This window comes from Pelobates fuscus, chromosome 6 (genome assembly GCF_036172605.1).
Source record: "Pelobates fuscus isolate aPelFus1 chromosome 6, aPelFus1.pri, whole genome shotgun sequence".
NCBI classification, from domain to species: Eukaryota; Metazoa; Chordata; class Amphibia; order Anura; family Pelobatidae; genus Pelobates; species Pelobates fuscus.
This window is the reverse complement of record NC_086322.1, coordinates 290,406,479-290,430,355: the sequence shown is the minus strand read 5'-3', so window position 1 is coordinate 290,430,355 and position 23,877 is coordinate 290,406,479. Positions and strand designations below refer to the sequence as shown.

At 42.2% G+C, this 23,877-nt stretch overlaps 1 protein-coding gene across 1 annotated transcript; it reads right to left on the bottom strand.

The window, feature by feature from the left end:
* Window positions 1–2,708: 2,708 nt before the first annotated feature.
* On the bottom strand, window positions 2,709–23,253 carry CCN5 (cellular communication network factor 5). The gene is made up of 5 exons (XM_063425612.1): window positions 23,062–23,253; window positions 20,386–20,602; window positions 17,859–18,107; window positions 10,770–10,972; window positions 2,709–3,964 (listed from the first exon to the last, which is right to left on the bottom strand). The coding sequence occupies exons 1-5, from the start codon at window positions 23,119–23,121 to the stop codon at window positions 3,743–3,745; spliced, it is 951 nt and encodes a 316-aa protein (XP_063281682.1). The 5' UTR covers window positions 23,122–23,253; the 3' UTR covers window positions 2,709–3,742.
* Between the last annotated feature and the right edge of the window lie 624 nt (window positions 23,254–23,877).

Here is a 23,877-nt window from a genome sequence, read left to right as displayed (position 1 = left end):
GTGTGTGTCAATATATATGTACCTGTGTGTCAGTATGTCTGTCAGTGTATGTGCCTGCTTATCTGTATGTAGTCAGTGTATGTATCTGTGTATCTGCTTGTGTGTCAGAGTATGTACCTGTGCATCTGAGCCGCAGCTTTATATACAAATACACCCCTCCATTCAAACTTCAACACTACATACAAGCACACTCCTACATTCAAAAACAAACACTACACATAAATGCACACTTGCATTTAAACTCCAGTACCACATACAAACACATTAACACAAACATACTTCATACAAACACATGCTTACATTCAAACACACAAAACAGTGCTAAATACAACCCTGCAAGCATGGGAAATTGGTAGAGCCCCACCTGTCAAAGCATTGTTGGAGTTGCACGACAGATGGGGTTCTACCTTTAGTCCAATCTTGCAATTGGGTGTCCCAATAAAATTCATTCTATTTAATGCCGCCACTGCATTGGGATGGATGCCGTGATTGCATACCAGGGAGTGAGGGGCGACGGCGGCAGGGCCCAGGGGGCCCAAGCAAGCGCTTGCCCAGGGTCCAGTCGTTATTAAAGACGGCCCTGCACACACACACTGCATACACTGACACAACACACACACTGCATACACTGACACAACACACACTCTGCATACACTAACACAACACACACTGCATACACTAATACAACACACTCTGCATACACTGACACAACACACTCTGCATACACTGACACAACACACACTCTGCAAACACTGACCCACACACACTCTGCAAACACTGACACAACACACACTGCATACACGAATACAACACACACACACTGCATACACTAATACAATACACACACTGCATTCACTAATACAACATGCACTCTGCATACACTACACACTAACACACTCACTGCATCCACTATACTGACACACACTCTGCATTCACTACACTAACACACACTCTGCATCCGCTACACATTAACACACACTCTGCATCCGCTACACATTAACACACTCTGCATACGCTACACATTAACACACACTCTGCATTCACTACAAATTTACACACACTACATTCATTACACTGACACACTCTGCATTCACTACACCCTAACACACACTCTGCATTTATTACACCCTAACACACTCTGCATTTATTACACCCTAACACACACTCTGCATTTATTACACACTAACACACACTCTGCATTCACTAAACTATGCACACACTCTGGATTCACTATACTGACACACACTCTGCATTCACTACACTAACATACACTCTGCATTAACTGTACACACAGCATCCACTACAAAAACATCCTGTATTCACAGTACACACACTACATCCACCATAAATTGAAACACTCTGCATTCACTATACACAGACACTGCGTCTAATACACACACTACATCCACTAAACACATTTCATATAGTACATACAAACACTACATCCACTACACAAACACACACTACATCCACTACTCAAACACACTCTATGTTCACTATACACACTGCATCCGCTACACAAACACACACTCTGCATTCACTGCACAAACAGTATCTAATACACACAAACACTACATCCATTACACACATTCTAATTTACTTCCACCATACACACCACATTCAGTCCTGCATCATTATCAACGGACTAGGTAGGGCGTGGGCTGGCCCGGGAGGCAGGGGGCGGGGGGGCCCAGACCTTGTGCTTTGTCAGGGGCCCCAAAATTTCTGATGGCAGCCCTGATGCTACACTAGACTATCACAAAGTATATACATATGTATGAACCATATAACAATACATACTATAAAGAGCTATGAAATCTCCCTAACACAAAACCTCTCCTGTGATCTAGCTCATCAAAGCCCCTCGGAGACTCCATGATATAATCCCCCATGAATGGAACAACCAGTGGAAAGTAGTCACTTGAAAACATTCCTAATTTTGGAAGAAAGAGTTCAGATACATTTTGACAAATTTCACACTACCCGAACAAATAATTACTGTGTGTGAAATTATGAATTACTCATATTGTTTGCCAAGAGAGGGATAAAATGTGCCGTTTATAGTCCGACACACGGCTCAGTGGAAATTGTAATGTCTGGTCTGCACATTACGAAGTTAATGCGCTTGCAGACATAGTTTGACAGAAATAGGAGGCCATATAGTCTTAATGTTTCAAAACAACACTTAGTCATATTCCTAATTCTGCATTCTTTTACTCTCAAATGTAAATTGTGGAGAAATCAAAGTCCATTCGGGGTGAATTAAAAATGTTAGTCAAAAGTAGTCTAAACGTAAAAAGTCAGCTATGTTTCAAGCTTGGATATTTTTGTCTAAAATCTAAAATTCACTTTGAATTCACAGCAATTCACACCTTAGTGGAAAAAACTGTAGTTGTAGAAGACACAAGCGGTCTTTGAACATTAGGCAGAGTGTCCTACACGGTTATTTACTGAAGTGAGCATTGTTGGGAATTCAAAGTACATTTTGTATTTCAATGTATTTTACACTAGAAATTTTTGTATTTCAAATTTAGATAATTTGGCCTAAAACACCTAGCGATAAAGCAATCTACCAGTCAAATCTGAAAAATCATTCTAAAATCTAAACCATGATCAATATGGATCGATCGGATCGCTCTGATTCCCTCGGCAATGCATCCCCTCCCCATGCTTACCTGCTGCGCACATGAATTAGATAACGTCAGCCAAACAGCAGCTAAAAACATTTATTTGTAATACATACATAATATGATTTATAAAAAAAATAAAATGCATAGTTCGAAACTTAATGTGAAAATATTCATAAAGTAAACAGTTTAAAACAATGGTCACAGTGCCAAAACGTCTCAGGCTAAGGATGAGCAGAACTTGCCAAGTATTTCTACAAATTCCGCAGAGGAACGATTAGTACGTGGAGAGAATTTTTTCCACGTAGTAGTGGCACCCAATAGTTCAGGTTTCATCAATACACCCACAGGAACTGATATGGGGAATGTCTAAATACTGGACTGTTGGTGAGCCTTGAAAATAGAGTTTGGCAATCGCTGCTATAGAGAGTGTCTAAAAACAATCTGAATAAGTTTGATAATAACAGGCATCCTGAAAGTCCACCCAGTCCTTGTGCTCTTTTTACATTGGTAATGGTAGAGTTGCAGGCTGCGCTATGGAAAACAATTGAACTATATAAGAAATAGCCAGGTTTAGGTATATCGCAAATAACTTAGTTTGAACAATATATGCAATAATACCGTCATTTAATATAACCATATTGTGTCCCTTGGCATTTGCTGGACATTTTTATCAGTTGATTCAGATGTTTATTAAACGCTAGTGTCAATCAGCATACAATATTGCAAAACGTTCAGGCTTAGTTATGCAGCATAAATAGATCTTTAAATTCTATTTAAAAAAAACACCCAATAGACAAGCTGTTCTTTTTCCAGTGGAAATAAAAATATGGGGCGTTCGTTGAAGTTGATTCAAATACCTCCACCCAGCAGAGGTATTTTTAACATATCTAAAATGATACGTTTACTTTTAAAACGGAGAAACACACTCATGAGAAGAACATTTTTGTTTGTTTTTTGTTATATCATTTTTTCTTCTGTTAACTTGATGTTTAATATTACACATGAGACAACATATAATGGTTTTATCCAAGTTCTTGTTTCAAATAAATGCAATTCGTGCTAACAAGGTTGGCTTTGTTTTTGCAGTTATAACAGGCATACTTATTCTTACACTAATAACATACACACGAATGAATAAACATCATCATTTTCCTGGTTAATCCAGTCCTGCATTGAAAATCCACCAGTTCATTTGAAGTCTGATAAGGTACACAGTGTCTCACGCCGCAGGAAGCACAGAACGCGGCTTTAAATGTCTTGACGCTGACGCAGTCTTGAATCTCGAATCTGATTGGATGTGAAGAAAAGACAGTCGGTGTGCATCCTGCACTGCCCTTCAAAAAAGAAAAGATAGATAGTATATAAATTAATAAAACTAAGGTTGTAATTTTCTATACCACTCCAAACCCAAAATATATTTAGAGTTCCAAATTCTATCAAGAAATGAGCCTTAAAGGTGGGATAAATTAGGAAAAAAGTCAGCTATTTTTTCAGACAGGCTTATTTTAATCTAGCATTTGAAATAAAAATGTATTATTAATAATATAAAGTTATAAATACAAAACTGAGGCCCCTCGGCACTGGATCACTCTCCTCCTCCAGCGACATCAAGACGATGAGGGAACCTAATACGAATGCTCAGGAAGCGCTGTGTGCTCATTAGGCCTTCCTCATAGGAAGATATTGAATCAATGTTTTCCTGCGGGGATATTCAAGACACTGGACGTCCTCGCGCAAAGTGTAAGGACGTCCAATGTCGTGTCGCGAAGTTAAAGGCCCTGGAAGCATCTCTAGTGTCTGTCTGAAAGACAGTCACTAGAGGCAGTTTTAACGCTGTCATATAAACACTGCCGTTTCTCTGAAACTGCAATGTTTTACATTGCAGGGTATGAAAACAGGGATGCTGCACCCAGACCACTGCAATGAGATGAAGTGGTCGTGGTGTCTATAGTGTCCCTTTAACATTGAATTCACGACAATCCATACTACTTGTGATCTATGTAGTAAATATGTATATGCTAATATGTTAAGGGTGATTGGAAAAAGTCTTTATATGTATATTTCCTGGCTAATTATGGCAGCATATACATCATCGTGGGTTATCTCCCCCCCCTTACGGCCGATAGGACAGGGAAAACACCAAAGGCTTTAAAAGGAGGCTCCATTCCTAAGGTCCTCATTCTTTTTCCTGTCCTACAGCCCTTAGGATGTGAGCAATTTGCTCCCTTCACTTATGGACATGTACAGTTGCAAGAAAAAGTATGTGAACCCTTTGGAATGATATGGATTTCTGCACAAATTGGTCATAAAATGTGATCTGATCATCATCATCTAAGTCACGACAATAGACAATCACAGTCTGCTTAAACTAATAACACGCAAAGAATTAAATGTTGCCATGTTTTTATTGAACACATCATGTAAACATTCACAGTGCAGGTGGAAAAAGTATGTGAACCCCTAGACTAATGACATCTCCAAGAGCTAATTGGAGTGAGGTGTCAGCCAACTGGAGTCCAATCAATGAGATGAGATTGGAGGTGTTCTGGGTTTGCTTTTCACTAGAAGCATTGCCTGATGTGAATGATGCCTCACACAAAAGAGCTCTCAGAAGACCTACGATTAAGAATTGTTGACTTGCATAAAGCTGGAAAGGGTTATAAAAGTATCTCCAAAAGCCTTGCTGTTCATCAGTCCACGGTAAGACAAATTGTCTATAAATGGAGAAAGTTCAGCACTGCTGCTACTCTCCCTAGGAGTGTCCGTCCTGTAAAGATGACTGCAAGAGCACAGCGCAGACTGCTCAATGAGGTGAAGAAGAATCCTAGAGTGTCAGCTAAAGACTTACAAAAGTCACTGGCAAATGCTAGCATCCCTGTTAGTGAATCTACAATACGTAAAACACTAAACAAGAATGGATTTCATGGGAGGATACCACAGAGGAAGCCACTGCTGTCCAAACAAAACATTGCTGCACGGTTACAGTTCGCACAAGAGCACCTGGATGTTCCACAGCAGTACTAGTAAAATATTCTGTGGACAGATGAAACCAAAGTTGAGTTGTTTGGAAGAAACACACAACACTATGTGTGGCGAAAAAGAGGCACAGCACACTAACATCAAAACCTCACCCCAACTGTGAAGTATGGTGGTGGGGGTATCATGGTTTGGGGCTGCTTTGCTGCATCAGGGCCTGGACGGATTGCTATCATCGAAGGAAAAATGAATTCCCAAGTTTATCAAGACATTTTGAAGGAGAACTTAAGGCCATCTGTCTACCAGCTGAAGCTCAACAGAAGATGGGTGTTGCAACAGGACAATGACCCAAAGCATAGAAGTAAATCAACAACAGAATGGCTTAAACAGAAGAAAATACACCTTCTGAAGTGGCCCAGTCAGAGTCCTGACCTCAAGCCGATTAAGATGCTGTGGCATGACCTCAAGAAAGCGATTCACACCAGACATCCCAAGAATATTGCTGAACTGAAACAGTTCTGTAAAGAGGAATGGTAAAGAATTACTCCTGACCGTTGTGCATGTCTGATCTGCAACTACAGGAAACATTTGGTTGAAGTTATTGCTGCCAAAGGAGGTTCAACCAGTTATTAAATCCAAGGGTTCACATACTTTTTCCACCTGCACTGTAAATGTTTACATGGTGTGTTCAATAAAAACATGGCAACATTTCATTCTTTGTGTGTTATTAGTTTAAGCAGACTGTGATTGTCTATTGTTGTGACTTAGATGATGATCAGATCACTTTTTTTGACCAAATTGTGCAGAAATCCATATCATTCCAAAGGGTTCACATACTTTTTCTTGCAACTGTATGTTTTTTCTCTTCATTACTTTATTTATTTTTGTTATTTTAGGGTGCCTTTATATTATGGTGCCTTTTTTCTGTGGTGACTTTATATTAGAGGATATTAATCGTCAAGGTGGGTCTCACAGCCACTTATTGATGAGGGAATTACAGCCCATGATGATCAGGGCACAGAAGAACAACCAGGGGTTCAGAATACAAAGGCTGATTACCTGAGCCGAGTAACTGTGGACAAGGTGGAATGGCAACTATGCCCCGACGTATCCTCAGGGTTGACTCAGATTTGACTGATACCCTACGTAGATCTGATGGCCATTTCTTGGAACTACCAGGTCCAGAAGTATTTTTCTAGAATTTAGGACCAGAATGCTCAAGGTCAAATTTTTAATTTTAGTCGGATGTACATATTTTTCCTGTTTTCAACTTTCCTAAAGGTAGTTCAAAAGGAGACAGTGGAAGGCCATGTCAACTCTAAATTGCTATGATGAGTAAGATGAATCTGGAACCTCCAAGGAAATTCCAGTACATCCAGACCTATTACAAGGTCCCTTGAAACACCAAGATCCTCAAGTTCTGGTGTTGATGCGGGAGTCTCTATAAGTATAGGCATCACTGAGACGGTCATTGAGATCCTCTTACAGTCCTATACATACTTTGCAAAACTTGGCATGCATTTGTCTGTTGGTCTCAAGAATAGAGGCTGGAATTACTCCTTAATCAGGCCTAGAAAGGGTCTGAGTTCTAGAGGAGCACATATCTGCACTTTTCACATTGATGGGTGCCCATTGAGCATTGAAGCCCCTGGTGTTTTGCTTCATGTAAGCAGCGATTAAACTCAAGCCTCCAATGAGGGTGTTGAAGCCAATATGTGACTGGTCTCACGGACTCTGACTAAACAATAATTCGAACCTCTAGCAGGAGCTTCCACGGTGATAGCACAGAAAGTGTTGTTGCTGGTGGCTGGTACCTCAGCAAGGAGAATGTGTGAACTCCAGGCTTGGTCCTGGGAACCCCCATTCACTAATTTTCAACAGGATATGGGTGTCTTGCATTTAGCACCGGAGATTGTGCCTAAGGTGAAAGCTTATCAATGCCATTCTCTATCTGTACCGAAGGGTATCAAGGCATTCTCCACTCATGGTGTTGCAGCATCGTGGGCTTCCATGGCAATGGTTTCTGCTGACACTTTTTCTAAAGCTGGCATTTGGACCTCTTTAGACACGTTTGTCCGGCATTTCATTCTGGACGTTAAAGCAGTCAATGATGCGCAATTTAGACGTCAAGTACTTAACTCAGTTCAATCCTCTATCTATGTTGAATTGTTCTGATTATTTGATTGGCAGTTATTTACGTTTTTGTCCCTCCCTTTGTTAGCTTGGGTATTCCCATGATTTATATGCTGCCAGGATTAGCCAGGAAATTGGAAAATGTATTCATACTTACCGTTATTTTCTTTTCTGGCTATTATTCATGGCAGCATATACTACCCATCCATTAATGTCTATGTATCGACTGTAGAGCTTGTTACTGACTGAGGACCTTAGGAATGGAGCCTCCTTTTAAAGCCTTCGTTTTTTTTCCTGTCCTATCGACTGTAAGGGGAGGAGCTAACCCATGATGTACATGCTGCCGTGAATAATAGCCAGGAAAAGAAAATTACGGTAAGAATGAATACATTTTCCACTACCTAATGGCTCGCTATTATTTAATTCTATATTACCTAAAAAGCATTAAAACACAATATGACGTACATCGGGAAAAATATTCAATTATTTTACTCACAATGCATACAGCAAGAAATACAAAAAAAAGATGTAACAATCGGTACAGCTTAATGATGTCACAGAGAGAGCTCTTCGATGGAGAGTAAGTTCTTTCGTCCAGAAAGTCAGGTGAACAACAGAACAGTAGAACGTGATCCTTTTTCTCTGTTCTCTTATAGACATGACTATAATGATGTCAGAACCTTTAGCTAAAAGTTTGGCCATATAAGGACATATATGAAGACCCTCGACCCCCGATCCTCTCATTATACACCCACATTCTAGACTTCTCATGGTACAGCATATTAAATTACCATCTGTTCTTTTTAACCCATTAGACATCCATACCTAATATAAATAGAAACATAGAATATGTCATATTCTACAATCTACATTATTCGGGGAGTCTTATTTTTTTTTTATTTTTTAGTCCCAACCAATGAAGTCAGATTTATCTGCGCAGTCTATTTTAGGCTGTATTCTTGGCGCCACATAGACAGTAATACATGACATATTTCACGTTGGAATTGCAAGCTAAGTTTCTGGTATGTTGTTTCACATACAATATTTAGAAGCTTTGACAGTTGTGTATATGCAAACCGTTAAATCCTTGTACATTATTTTTCCCATCTACATTTAGAGTTGAATAATTCCCCACCAACTGAGATATTTATTAAAATACCAAGATTATCAAGGTAATTCAATCCCACACTGATTGTTTTAGACTGGGCCCCTGCCAACAATTCAGCTGCAAATGGAAAACAATTTAATTTAATAGAAACTTAATGTTAAACAGACACTTGTTGGAATATGTTACTTTTTACATTTATAGGTCAGGAATGTGGTAATTCCAGATACATTTGTCCCATAGAACATTCTCTTAATGACTTAAAGGAGCACTATAGTGCCAGGAGAACAAACCCGTTTTCCTGGCACTATAGGGTTATTAGGTGTGTCCCCCCTCCCGCTGGGCTGAAGGGATTTTAACTTACCTTAATCCAGCGCCGGGCTCCCTCGCCGCTGGTGACCTCTCATTCCCTGCCGACGTAAGCTCCCGAGTGGAGCCGAATTCAAAGCGCCCATAGGAAAGCATTACACAATGCTTTCCTATGGGGATATGAACTCACGCTGCGTGAGTTCAATGAGATTTTCACACTGAGAATCGCGGAAGCGCCTCTAGTGACTGTCAGGGAGACAGCCACTAGAGACTGGATTAACCCTGCAGTGTACACATCAGTTTCTCTGAAACTGCTATGTTTTCAGCTGCAGGATTAAAACTAGATGGACCTGGCACCCAGACCACTTCATTGAGCTGAAGTGGTCTAGGTGTCTATAGTGGTCCTTTAAGTCTTTTAAGTCCACTCAGTTGCTCCCAATCGATAAAGGTATTTTAAAAATGTTTTTATCAATAGTGAGCTACAGATTGGCTTAGAGCGTCAGCTAGCCACTCAAAGCCAATTAGCAGCGTCACTGCCCAGCAGTACTCTGCACTTCTTGGAAGCTGGATGCCATCTAGAGGACCTGCAGATCGGCACTGGAGGCAAACTTTGGCATTAAGTTGTTTGAGAATGGTTAAACCCATTAAAGGGACACTATAGTCACCAGTGCAACAACATGTATTCCTGACCCTATAGTGTTAACACGACCATCTAGCCCCCCTGGGCCCCTCATGCCTCCATAAATATAGTAAAAATCTTACTGTATTCAAGCTAGAAGCTGTAACTCTGCATGCTGTTAGACTCAGGAAAAACAAGCAGTCTGCTGACATGTGATAGCCTGATCCAATCACAGTGCTTCCCCATAGGATTGGCTGAGACTGACAAGGAGGCAGATCAGGGGCAGAGCCAGTCAGAATCTCCTCATAGAGATGAATTGAATCAATGAATCTCTATGAGGAAAGTTCAGTGTCTGCATGCAGTGGGAGGAGATACTGAATCACAGAACGCTCGTGCACAGCAGATCTGACTGGATGGAGGCATATTATGCCTCCTTCAACTCAGAAGTCCCTCTGGTTCATTCTGAGTGACTGCAGCTGGAGGTGTTCCTAGCTTTCAATGTAAACACTGTATTTTCTCAGAAAATACAGTGTTTACATGAGAGAGGCTGCAGGGAGCTATAGTTCTCACCTGAACAACCTCATTAAGCTGAAGTTGTTCAGGTGACTATAGTGTCCCTTTAAGGTAAAAGTGTGCTTCCTAACACCATGACAACTTAATTTAAATTAAGTTGTTATGGTGACTGGAGTGTCCATTTAACATTAACGCTTTCTGCACTTGAAGTGTTGGGTGGCATGATGCTGATCATTTCTGTTTATCCTTAAAAAAATACATAAATGGAATTCCCGTCTAAGAAACCCATCTAAGTCCTTAAGACAGGTTTAAAAAAAAAAACCTGATTAAAATAATGGTTGCAATTTGTACCAAATGTTGAATCAAGCAGAAATTCAATATCATGGAAAGACATAAGACTAACGTGTGCATTTTTCAAGAAGCATCTACCCAATGATCTGCCCTACAGTAAATATTAGAAACATGCAAGTATAATTTTGCTTACCATGTTTGTAGTGGAGATAATCCCTCTGCAGGGTCTCACTATGCACAGACGACTTTGCATCTCAAGCCTACAGTGTGAATTCTTGTTTGAAACTCTCATGGACACTCCCATGTCGCAACTTACTGAGCACGCACTCCACTCTGTGCTCCATTCTGTGCATGTGAACGGTCTGATGCGTGGCGATCCTTCAGGAACACTGGATCCTTAATTAAAATCACAAAAAAAATAGTCTCTAAAAGATTCCAATTTTGAGCACAGTTCATTTCTAGATGTGGCCCCTTTAGACCCTAGTTTTATATAACATGGTCTACACGCTAGAGTCATTTTAGTCCAACGCCCTTACAATACATTTCTCATGTTTTACTTGGGGTCATTGGTACTAATTACAGTAAGTAAAGCTGTTGATTTGTAATTTTATTACATGACAGGAGGCTTCGTATTTTGCATATCTCTCTTGACTAAAACTCCATAGCAGTAAAGAAAGTGATAACAAGAACCAATCAAAAAACAGTAGGAGGTATAGTATTCCCAGTGAACAGGCTCCTCCCCCTCTTTCTTTACTGCTCCATCAGCAGACAGGTCAGAATATTGAGCTCCTCATATTTATTCATTATTGATTTTATTTGACTTTGTTAACCTTGCTATTTTTCTGTTTTCACTCTTATTTCTTATTGCCTCACTTTGCTTATATCTTATTGCCTCATTTTCTATTTTTTTCCAAATTTGCTTGGGGCTCCTTTATTTACCTTTGCCCTTCTTACTCTGGGCACCCTGATATCCCTCCCGGTTTTCCGTTTTATTCCGGACATTTTCGCCGTTTTTTTCAGTCCCCTTTCACTAAGGAATCCTTGGCTACACAGCCCTTGCCACTCCCGTCCGCCTAACCGCGCGTTTTAACGCTCCGGCCGGCGGCCGGATCTACTTTCCCACACTTTCAGTGTGACGGCGGCCATCTTGGATCTCGCGAATCGCGGGACCCGCGGCCACCATTTTGGAGCCTCACACACACTCGGTTGCTGAGATCTGCATCTACTCGGATCCTCCAAGGTAAGCATATATATTTATATCCTTTTCTGCTCAGGTTTATGTTAATCCGCCTGTTGTCACATCCAGTTGCTCATACATATCCCATTACTATTTCAGATTGCTATCAACTCACATTGCTCTCATCCAGGCAGGGGTCCCCACAGACAGTCTCTGTTACTCCTGTGGTATATGTGCACTATAGGGCTCAATACCCTGTGCTCCCTGGGGGGAAGCCCCATAAAGGTGCTGCCTATCAGAGCTCTACTGTTGTAATCTCTGTATACTGGGTGCTGCCCAGGCTGCCTATCAGAGCTCTACTGTTGTAATCTCTGTATACTGGGTGCTGCCCAGACTGCCTATCAGAGCTCTGCTCTTGCAACCTCTGAATACTGGGTGCTGCCCAGACTAAAAACCCAATACTACCCTGCTGGGGTTATATCTGGTACTGCTGGTACCATAACTACCGTAGGATACTCTCCTAACGTTGACCCCTGCCTTACTGCCCTCTTAACAGTGCCAAGTCCTTTCCTAACATTATGGAAGACTCACAAACTACCCCAGTGGATTTTCAATCCATGGTTAATGCAGCAGTGGCCGCGTCTATGGAAAAGGCCCTATCACACATGATGGCCGCTCAACCAGAACGCTCCAAACCACGCCACACACGCCAAGACACTGAGTCTGAAGACTCTGAAACCCAGTCTAAAGACGAAACCCGGGCTAGTAAACGCCATTGGAAAGGGGAAACAGACCCCAAATTGAACAAAGGCAAAAGACCCACCAAGCGGAGCAAAACGACAACATCTGTCGCCCCTGCTCCTACCCAAGTTCTATCCTCAGAGGAGGAAGAAGATATCGATGGCACTATGGCCATCTTGGATAAATGGCAAGCTAACGCGTCCCATTCTGACGACGACGCCTGGGACTCAAGATCTAAACCCTTTCATGCAGGGGATTCAGACTCTCTCGCTGCAGAATGGCAATGGACAGGGGACAACACCCTGCCTCAGGATGAAGCTATCCTGGACCCCATGGGCCAGACACTCTTCGATCCACGTAACATCAGACACCCCCGCTCGACAGACTGGACACCACCGGAACACCTGGCTAAGTTTATGCACTTATGGATGCGTAAACCCATGGACAAGGTGAGATCGGAATGCCCCCGCCCTTCCCTACCAGATCAAGTAGCCATGACACCTGAATTTGACCAAGTAATCACTACTTTCATGAGTAGAGGCGGTCACAACCCCCGCCGCGGGGTGGAGAGGGGATTCAAAGGAGTCCAAGACAAACTCTTAGATACCTCCGGACCCCTATCACGCATCATGTACCTAGCAGACGATGCTTTCCAACGGGCAGACCAATTCGATGCCGACATGGTCAGGGAATGGGCTCATGATATCCGCGAATGGGCTCAACGCGGTTTTTGTTTCCTCGGAAACGCAAATGTGGCCCTCTCATCTGAGAGGCGTAAGGCAGCACTTCTCCGAATAGACGGGAAGTTGGTGGATTTGGGCACCAAGGAACTCGGACCTCTGGCACAGATCAAGTTATTTGGAGACCCTTTCCTAAAGGAATTGAATCGCCACGTCAACGTCTTCACCTCGTTGAGTAAAGCCCAGACCTCAATGAGGAGGGTTTTCAGACAGTACCCCACTAGGGGTGTTTTTGGACGGGCTGGCCGCCACAGGGGCCGTGCTGCCAGCCGTTTCTGGCCATCAGGCCCCCGATCCTCAAGACCGCAACCCTTCTACCCAGAAACGGGATACCGCCAGCCTTTCACCTTCTCAAGAGGCTCAGACAGAGGACGCAGTACCTGAGGACGTGGCAGATCCCGATTCACTCCAGGTAAGCCATCATCTACCTATGACCACCTTGCATGCAGGTTGTCTCTCTCTTTTCTTTCAGAACTGGACGACCATTTCGTCAGACGCTTGGATACTCCAGACGGTACAGGGATACATCATAGATTTCGTCAGTACACCTTACCAAGAGTCCCCACCACGACCGATCAACTGTTCGACAGAGGACTCAAAGCTCATCCAAGCCGAACTTCAGGAACTCTACAACAAAGGGGCGATAGAACCCGCCACAGACACCGGAGGATTCTTCAGCAACATTTTCTTAGTGAAAAAGAAGACAGGAGACCTCAGACCGGTCATAAACCTACGTACACTCAACGCTCACGTGGTCTACTGCCACTTCAAAATGGAGGGAATCCACCTTTTACGGGACCTCCTACAAGACGGCGACTGGTTCACAAGATTGGACCTCAAGGATGCCTACCTGTCAGTACCGGTACATATCGACAGCAGATACTTCCTCCGCTTCCTGTGGAACGACCAACCATGGCAATTCACTTGCCTCCCTTTCGGCCTCAGTTCGGCCCCATGGTGTTTCACCAAACTGTTGAAGCCGGTAGTTACTCATCTGCGCGCAAGAGGAATTCGCTGCATTATATACCTGGACGACCTCCTAATCTTCTGCTCCGTCAAGTCAAGACTCAGACTACACACACGTTTTGCCATGGAACTCCTAGAGTCCCTAGGGTTTACGATAAACCATCAGAAATCCGCTACAACTCCGTCCCAAACCATACAGTTCCTGGGTTTCGAAATCGACTCGGTCTCCAGCACGCTCCGACTACCGACGACCAAGATCGCAGCGATTCGGAAGGAAATCCGCAAGACGATCCGATGCCAATCAGTTCCCCTACGCAACCTAGCTCGAATCGTAGGCCTTCTCTCGGGATCCATCCAGGCCATCTTCCCGGGCCCGCTCCACTACAGGGCGATGCAACGCCTCAAAGCATCCTTCATCCGCCGGAACCCCACTTACGATCAACCCGTACCAGTGACGGCAGAAGTCCGGGAGGAACTTCAATGGTGGCTGGACAGCATGCAGGCCTGGAACGGCCGAGCTATCTTCGGCGAAACCCCAGATTTCGTACTGGAGTCGGACGCAAGCCTTTGGGGTTGGAGCGCCACGAGCGAGGATGTATCGACAGGGGGAACCTGGACTCCACAGGAACTCAACCTACACATCAACTGCCTCGAACTACTGGCAGGCTCCTTCGCCATACGCAGTCTGGCAAAGGACAAATCGAATTGTTGCATTCTCCTCAGGATGGACAACATCTCAGCCGTCCGCTACATCAACCGCTTAGGCGGAGCCCGCTCACGACTCCTATCCGAACTCACGAAAGAGGTGTTCGACTTCTGTCTCCCACGCAACATTTCCCTCAAGGCGGAATACCTCCCAGGGGAGACGAATTTAACAGCCGACTGGTTCTCTCGACATTGGAGAGACGGCAGCGATTGGATGCTGGATCCAGAGATATTCAATGCCCTCTCGAGAAGGAGAGGACCCTTCCATCTAGACCTCTTTGCATCCCGCAACAACAGACAAACGCCAGACTTCTTCAGCTGGCTCCCGGACCCAGAATGCAGAGCAGTGGACGCTTTCCTCCAGACCTGGCCCCCCTTCGGCGCCTACGCATTTCCCCCATTCGCCATGATAGTGAGGACTCTCCACTATCTGAAGACACACCAGATCTCTCTGCTCCTGATTACCCCCCTATGGCAGAGTCAACCGTGGTTCCCGGACCTGTTAGCGCTATCCTACGCAGATCCGCTCTTACTACCGTCCCATCCGACTCTCCTCAGGGATCCGAAGGGGAACCCCCACCCGCTGATAATGGAAGAGAGACTCTCCCTGGTGGCTTGGACTCTTTCCGGGGCACCTGGCGAGTCAGCGAACTATCGCAGACTGCTAGGGACCTCTTATGGGAGTCGTGGGCACCGGGGACGAGACTATGCTACATCTCTGCTTGGACCTCCTGGTCCTCTTGGTGCTTGGAACGGGACCTCAATCCACTTACGGCACCTATTCCCACCGTCCTGAACTTCCTGACGTCACTTTTTACAACAGGAAAATCTTATAGGACCATTAACGTAGTCTGATCAGCGATCTCAGCGGCCCATATCCCCATCCAAGGAATTCCGGTGGGCAAGGATCCTATGGTATGTAGACTACTGAGGGCCATGCGACTCAAACGCCCTCCGGCCCCCAAATACAATCAACTATGGGATGTGGACCTCGTCCTCAACTTCTTAAGAGAATGGCCGCCTAACGACAGACTCTCACTCCGCCAACTTTCAGCCAAAATGACGGTGTTGCTCTGCCTAGTTTCCTTTCGTCGGGTATCCGACGTTAGAGTCTTCGAAGCCAATGCCTTCTCAATGGATCCTGAAGGGGTGACATTCCATGTCTCCCGACGCACCAAATCTAACTCTACCACTATTTTTTATCCATTTTTCCTCACCGAACCCCAAGTGTGCGTGGTCGCAACCTTACGCAGCTACATGACGGCTACCGCCTCTCTCCGCGCGACTCCCTCCGGTCAACTTCTGATCTCCTATGTCAAACCTCACAATCCAGTTTCCTCTACCACTCTCACTAGATGGGTACGCTGGATCTTGTCACTAGCAGGCGTAGACGCCTCTTTCGGGGCACACTCGGTGAGAGGCGCGGCTGCTTCTTCGGCCTTTTCAGCCGGAGCTTCACTATCAGATGTCCTACGCTCAGCTGACTGGTCCCGCGAATCCACTTTCCGGACCTTCTATTTTAGACTGAACTCCTGCGCGGCTTTTTCCTTATTACATCAGTGTTAAAAATGCAAAATACGAAGCCTCCTGTCATGTAATAAAATTTAAGATTATGCTAGCTTTAGTGTACTAATAATCTTAATTTTAATAAAGACAGGAGGCGAGTATTTTCCCACCCATACCCACCCTTTCGGTCTTCTAAATTTTTCTATACTGTCCTTCTCCTATTCTCCTATCTTCTACTAGGATCTAGTCTCTGCTCTCCCTGCATAGTCGACTGTTCTACGCATTCTGTAAATATCTTAAGTCATGAGTGTTGTGCCCTATGTTTCTTTAGAAGGAAATGTATGTATTACCGATATATTACTATTTAATTATATAATCTTACAAAAAAAAAATACTGTACGAAAGTCTCCCATGCTTTCAAAGTCTCTCGACTAGTACCTAACCTATTCCACACTCTCGTTTCAGCGTAACTCAACGTGGACCTCCAACTATCGCTACGTGGATTATCCCAAGTTTATCCTAACTGGTTTGGATTGATTCCCCAAGTTTCCCTTACACTCCACATAGATGGTCCTAAGACTCTCGGATTTATTCTTCTGTTACAGACTCAAGACTGGTTTTCGAATCAACATTATTTGAACTTTGCCGTCTGCGATGTCGCTAGTTGAAAGAGGGGGAGGAGCCTGTTCACTGGGAATACTATACCTCCTACTGTTTTTTGATTGGTTCTTGTTATCACTTTCTTTACTGCTATGGAGTTTTAGTAAAGAGAGATATGCAAAATACTCGCCTCCTGTCTTTATTAAAATTAAGATTATTAGTACACTAAAGCTAGCATAATCTTCAATTTTGATGGCATGCTGTATAGTCACCTACCAATTTAAATAGGTTAGGTGATACTTGTTCTATCACAAGTGAGTTGAAGCATCACTTTAAGCACCATAACAACTTTGCATAATTTGTAAAAATCTCTGGAAGTGTAAGCCATATCTTGGCTCTGACACAGCAGAGGATAAGTTGTAACTTCTATTGATGTGTCATTTTTGTCCACATTTTATGCGCGAAAATGTCCTGGCCACATACTCATGATGGAAGGACTTCTATCCTCTCTGGTGAGGACTGTGAACTAGACTTGTGCATAGTGAATCGTTTTTGGTATCTTCTGAATTGATATGGTTCTGTTTTATGAAATTTTTCGATTGTAAATTTCATTTTGAAGCGAAAACTGTCAGGGAAGTCCTAAAATGAAAGATAAATGTGCCTCTAGTGTCCCTTTCACACACACAAAAAATTAGTTAGTTAGTTAGTTAGTTAGTTAGTTAATTAGTTAGTTATTTAAAGTTGGTGTTAAGTGACAGAGGCTAATAACTTGTGCACGGCAAATATTTTTCAGTTCTTCCAAATTGATACAGTTGGGATTTTCAATTTAAAAAAAAAAAAAAATTACCTCTCACCAGAACACTAGAAATGCTGTTCTGCTGTCCATCGCAAATCCACTCCTGGCAGCATTTCCCTGGGATTTCAACGCGTTTCGGAGAGGGGCACTCTGGCGTTGGGAGCAGAATATCCTCACTGCAGAGAGGTGTGCATGTAACTCCACCTTCCAGACATTTGCACTGGAATTTACAGCTGGGCTGAAAGGTTTCGCCATCTTGGTACACCTTCCCATCATGTTCACAATTCCCATCATGATTATCTGAAAATACATATTCATCTTAAATTAACAAACTGTAATTGTATACATTTACATGCTTAATTAATAGCTATAGAGTCCAAAGGTCAGCGAAAAACAAATAGTTCCTACATTGTATATTGTGATATTTTATGTTCATCATTCCTACTCTTATAATACACAGTGCCTCTGCACGTTTTACCAATAGCTGAGTGCATGTCTGTCTAGAATATGGGGACATGCGCTGTTTCACTGGATTAAAGGGGAACGCTAGGCACCTTAACCACTTCTTCTCATTAAAGTAGTTATGGTGTCAAATTGATTTTGAGAGGTTTAATACTGAATGGGTCTCCCTGGGCATCCACAGCCTAGGCCATCTCTTCTGCTAGTGCGAATGGGGCTAGTGATGAGTTGAAAGGGCTAATGGAGCGTTGCATTCCAACTTGGTCATACGTCAAGCTGTGGCAGACAGCCTGTGGACCTTCATTCAGTGTCAAATCAATTGAAAACTGTTTAACGCTGAATAGTGATATGGAGCCAGGAAACTGCAAGTACGATAACTACTTCATTGATATGAAATAGTTAGGATGCATAGAGTGTCCTTTTAATACACTACTAGTCTACACTGAGAATTGTGGAGAATCGATATGAGAATTTTAGGACAAGAGACCCGGCCATTTTTCCAGCACAGCTGTTTTGATCTAAAAGTGCAATTAACCCTAGCAAAGCTCTACCATTGCTCTATTAGTGTACAAAATCCAGTTTTTAAGCCTGATGTTGGTACAGTAAACTGCTGGAGATTTACTAACCCTTAGCAGGGAGCGACACGCATGCATTAGGCCTGCCCCATAAGAAAACATTGACTTAGTGTTTTCCTACGGGGATTTAGAAAAAGCTGGATGTTCTCGTGCAGAGTGTGAGGGTGTCCAGCGTCGTTTCACGAAGTCAAACGATATGAAACTCCAGGAAGTGTCTCTGGCAGCTCTCTGGTAGACAGCTTCTAGAGGCAGTCTTAACTCTGCAATGTAAACATTGCAGTTTCTCTAAATCTGTAGTGTTTTACATTCAGGACTATGGGGGACAGGGACACTACATCCAGACCACTTCAATGAGAAGAACTGGTGCCTATAGTGTCTATTTAACATAGACAAACTTACACCATTTAATAAAATATCAGGACTAAGACAAAGTAGCCTCTAGTTTGTCTTAGTATATATCTGGACTATGTTGGAATATTAGTGAAGATTTTTATGTTTATGAAATACTCGATTTGTAGGGGTTGGGGGGGGATAGGGGTGGCAGTGTCGCTTTAAATGAGAATGAAATGGTTTAAAGAATAATACATTTATAACACTTATGTAACTGGAGTACATACAGTATAAGTAATTTTTTTCTATCTCTTGGGGTATGCCCTTAGGGGAGAAGAGAATATGCCAAATTTAGAAAATGACAGTTTCCCTATGAAGACAGAATAGCTGGAGAGGCCATTTAAGCCCCAGAAGAAACTATATAGGGCACTCCCTGGAATATAAGACCCTCGGTGGATTATGGGGCCTTTATATCTGAATTGACAGGAATTACCTTCTTACCATATTGTTATGTAGTTATAATTAATGATTTGTGTCTTATCAAAGATCATGACATAATTTATTTAAATGTATCAATTGTGCTTTTAAGGAGCCCCTGAATATCTAACCCCTAAGGGCCCACGGAAATCCGAATTTAGAATGTCAGGAGTCAATGAAGCCACCAATGCTAAATACATGGCTTTTTTTTATAAGACTCGTAGCTTGAGTAATGTAAATGAGTTGAAGAATTTCAATGTCCACGCATATCAATGAATAACCCATGTCAATAATATCTATTTACCCAGACTGCGCTATTGAGCGTTAAAGACCAGGCAGAAAAAAAATACAAATATCTGTCATTCTAAACTGATAATCTCTTCCTCGGATTGTCTAGACACAATATGGAGTAATCCGAAATAGAAATGGTTTTCAAACTGAAAGACAGAGAGAATTTTACCGGTGTCCACCATTTTAAATGCCAATGCTTAGAATATATGTATCATGTAGATATGGACAGGTAAGTGTCACTCACACATTACTGTTTATGTAACAGGATAAATATGACCAAAGAAATTGCTTTGGCGTTGTCTACCAACTTTCATTCTCTCTTCCATAATTGTGTGTGTGACCGTTGATTTGATGGCATTTTTGCTTCCGTTATATTGGACTGGGTTCTAGTGTACTAAGACTGAGGTTAATTTTTGTAAAAGAAGGTACAATAGCTATGTGCTCACAATTACACGTGCCGTCTCTTCCGTCCATGCTGGTCGAAAAATCGCAGGTCAGTTCTTGAGTCTGATCACATGGGTAAATTTGGTTGCAAGATTCACCAAGCCTTCTTGCACAAATTCTACAGCAACCACAGCCGTCCATGATGAGGGGAACACCAGCAGGACATCTTGGTGGAATCCACGGGCAGTAGCAAGGGGTTCGACAGAGCTGAGCACATATCTAAAAAAAAAAATCAATTAAAGGAAAACTCAAAACACCATAACAACTACAGACCAATACAGAAATAAATCCATTCAGCTCGTTCATTTGCTGAGAGTACTCAGTCAAATAATGAATACCTACCCTACATCATCATCCAGTTTCTTCTGCTCAAGAAGATCGGAAGCAGCTCAGATGCTGAGCAGAACCAGGTACATGTCAAACCATGCTAAACATTCTGACAGATTATTCTGGGACAGATCCCGGCACTCCTGGCTCCATAACCACTACAGTGGGCTGCATTGGTTATGGTGTTTGGAGTGTTATTATTTTTTAAAACACTCCTTATATAGTTACCCTATATTGTGAAAAGTTGTTACATTTGTATTTCTGCCCACAAGCTGGATACCATAGGAGTTACTTTCACAAGTGATAAATGTATATGCTATAATTAAATGGATCCTATCTTTAACGTGCGTAGCATTATAGCCGATTGTTAAACATTTCCTTATATAGGGATTTATTCACTAAGAGGGAATTGTGGAAAAGGAAAATGCACATTTTATTTACAATTCCCATTTTAAACAATAAACCTCTGACAAAATGTCTTCTTCAAAGTGTCGTTTTTGGGAATTCAAAGTAAGTTTTTACATTTTAGCCAAAATATCGAAAATTAAAAAATTCTAAAGTCGGTTATGCTTTCAGTACAAATACTAGGTCTTAAAATTAAAAATAAAAAAAACACTTTAAACTCCTGACAATTGTCAGTTTAGTTAATAAACTCCAACAGTGCTTTCTGGGGTTTTATTTTAAGTGGGAGAAACATTGTGTCCTAGTAGTCTATGTTTTAAGTTCTGTCACATTTTGTTGGTGTTTTAGAAACATATATTTATATAAGATAATCACAAGCGCTAAGCCAATCATCTGGCCATCATATAAACTGCAGAAAAATAATTAGTGGCCATCATGTTTATTGGACTTACTAAAATTGTCTGATAGTAGCATATATTGCTCAGATTGACTGTCACATATAATGCAGAAGAACTGACCATCAAACCAAATGCAAAACCATATACTATCTATGCTCAGCCAAAATAAGAACCAGGACATGCCCTGTGTTAACAGAACAGAAACGTGACATCAAAATGTGACATCACGGACCCACGCCACCCACCAATAACTATTACAGTATTAATGGAACAGTCACGAAGGAGGCCAGCGGTTATACAGACTGACTGCTCCAACAGTAACACCAGCAATGGGTGTAAATAAATTATTATCAATTATCTGCTAAAGTATTTGTGCAATCCCAAAAAGTGAAGAGCTAATTTAAAGGGACTCTATAGTCACCCGGACAACTTCATCTCAATAAAGTGATCTAGGTGCCGTGTCCCCCTCTTTTAACCCTGCAGGGGATGTTGAGAGACTACCTAATTGGGCATGCACACAAGCCTCCCATTGCTTTCCTATGGGAAAGTATTGGATTGGCTGAGATCATCGAGGCAGAGTTTTTGTTTTTTTTTTACCTGCAGCCGCCCGTAAACAGAAGTGCCAGTAGCTGAAGGAAAGCAGGGTGATCAAGATGGCGGCACATGCGACAGGTTCAGGTAAGTAATCTCACCCTTACCTGCCCCATGCATCCATCAGACCACCAGCTGCTATGGCACCACTGGGGGACTTCTCGATTTCGGCAAAGTCCTTCAACGGTGACAGTGCCGCTTCAATTTAAAAAATAATGTGCCAGAGGCCTGTATTACATGCACTTTTTTATTTTCAGGAATGATTAAAAAAAATACAGTTTTCCTTTAACAGTTTCTATCCTGGCAATCGCCACTCAAATTTCCCTAGATAAATGTAGTCACTGGGTGAGCACCCCAAGGCCCCTGAGTTTTGGAGCCTGGTGACAAGTCCCCCTCCTTAAAACCCATGCTGTTACTCACCAGTTCTTGGAGACATATCTGTATCAGATTCCTACAGATGCATCTTTTTGTATGTTTAGTATTACACTTAAAATTATTCATATGGCACCAGCATATTCCACAGCGCTGATGTTAACATGATCTCTGTATCTTTCACGTTGTTAATACAGCCTCAAGTTCAAATATGATCTGTGTACATTTACAATATATTTTAACATTCCTTTGATGCTACATTGTGCTAATGAATTGACCTCCCAACAAAAACCTCAGAATTATACATTTTTAAACAAAATTTAAAGAAACGACAAACATCAAAACCTCTCTACATTATTAGAGTTATTTAAAACGTAATACACACCCGATTTTGTTCCTTTAAACCGTCTGAAATGACACATTCATATTATTGGTAACTACGTTCAGTATTTCTGGCAGGATTCGAAAGCATGTTTATAAAACGATTATGAGAAAATATGCCGATTTTTTTTAATAGTAATAGAGAACCATTAATTACTTAAAGCCATAGTAACACAAATGTGTGAATGTAAGAATGTATCTCCTTACCTGTGTCACTAAGCAGGAGACAAAAACCAGACAGGATCTGTTTTTCACCAACACCTTCATGATAATCTACAGAACATTTATCAAATGCATGGCTTGCCGGAACGAGGAATGCAGCGAGTTTGTCTCTGCAAGCTCCCAGAAATGTTCCAAACTCACTGTTTATAATCTCAATGCTATGATGCTATTCTCGGGCTGAAATACAAACATCACAGCAGTTGGATACCTGTCAAGTTTTTGTTTTTTTTTCTCCCTAATTTCACATTCCAGCTGATGTTTTCACTCACCTTCCAGTGATAGAAAGGAAATAGCAGAGTTCTAACAGGGTAAAATGAGTAGTCTGGAAAAACACTCATTCCTACCAACTTGTCAAAGCCCCGTTTTATGAACCAGTTTATATTTCTTATTAACGGAACACTCAAAACACATAAAGCACTGCCGTTTGCTCAAGTGCTTTACTGTGACGGGTGTGTCCTTCCTTAAAGGGACACTATAGTCACCTGAACAACTTTAGCTTAATGAAGCAGTTTTGGTGTATAGAACATGCCCCTGCAGCCTCACTGCTCAATCCTCTGCCATTTAGGAGTTAAATAGCTTTGTTTATGAACCCTAGTCACACCTCCCTGCATGTGACTTGCACAGCCTTCCATAAAAACTTCCTGTAAAGAGAGCCCTATTTAGGCTTTCTTTATTGCAAGTTCTGTTTAATTAAGATTTTCTTATCCCCTGCTATGTTTATAGCTTGCTAGACCCTGCAAGAGCCTCCTGTATGTGATTAAAGTTCAATTTAGAGATTGAGATACAATTATTTAAGCTAAA

Excerpts from the sequence above, each read along its gene's own strand:
- CCN5 (XM_063425612.1), bottom strand. The coding sequence starts at position 23,121 with ATGAAGGTGTTGGTGAAAAACAGATCCTGTCTGGTTTTTGTCTCCTGC. Across the intron at positions 18,108-20,385 it reads AAGAGACGGCACGTGTAATT|ATAATCATGATGGGAATTGT; the intron begins GTGAGCACATAG and ends ATGTATTTTCAG. Across the intron at positions 10,973-17,858 it reads TTCTAGTGTTCTGGTGAGAG|GATCCAGTGTTCCTGAAGGA; the intron begins GTAATTTTTTTT and ends ATTTTAATTAAG.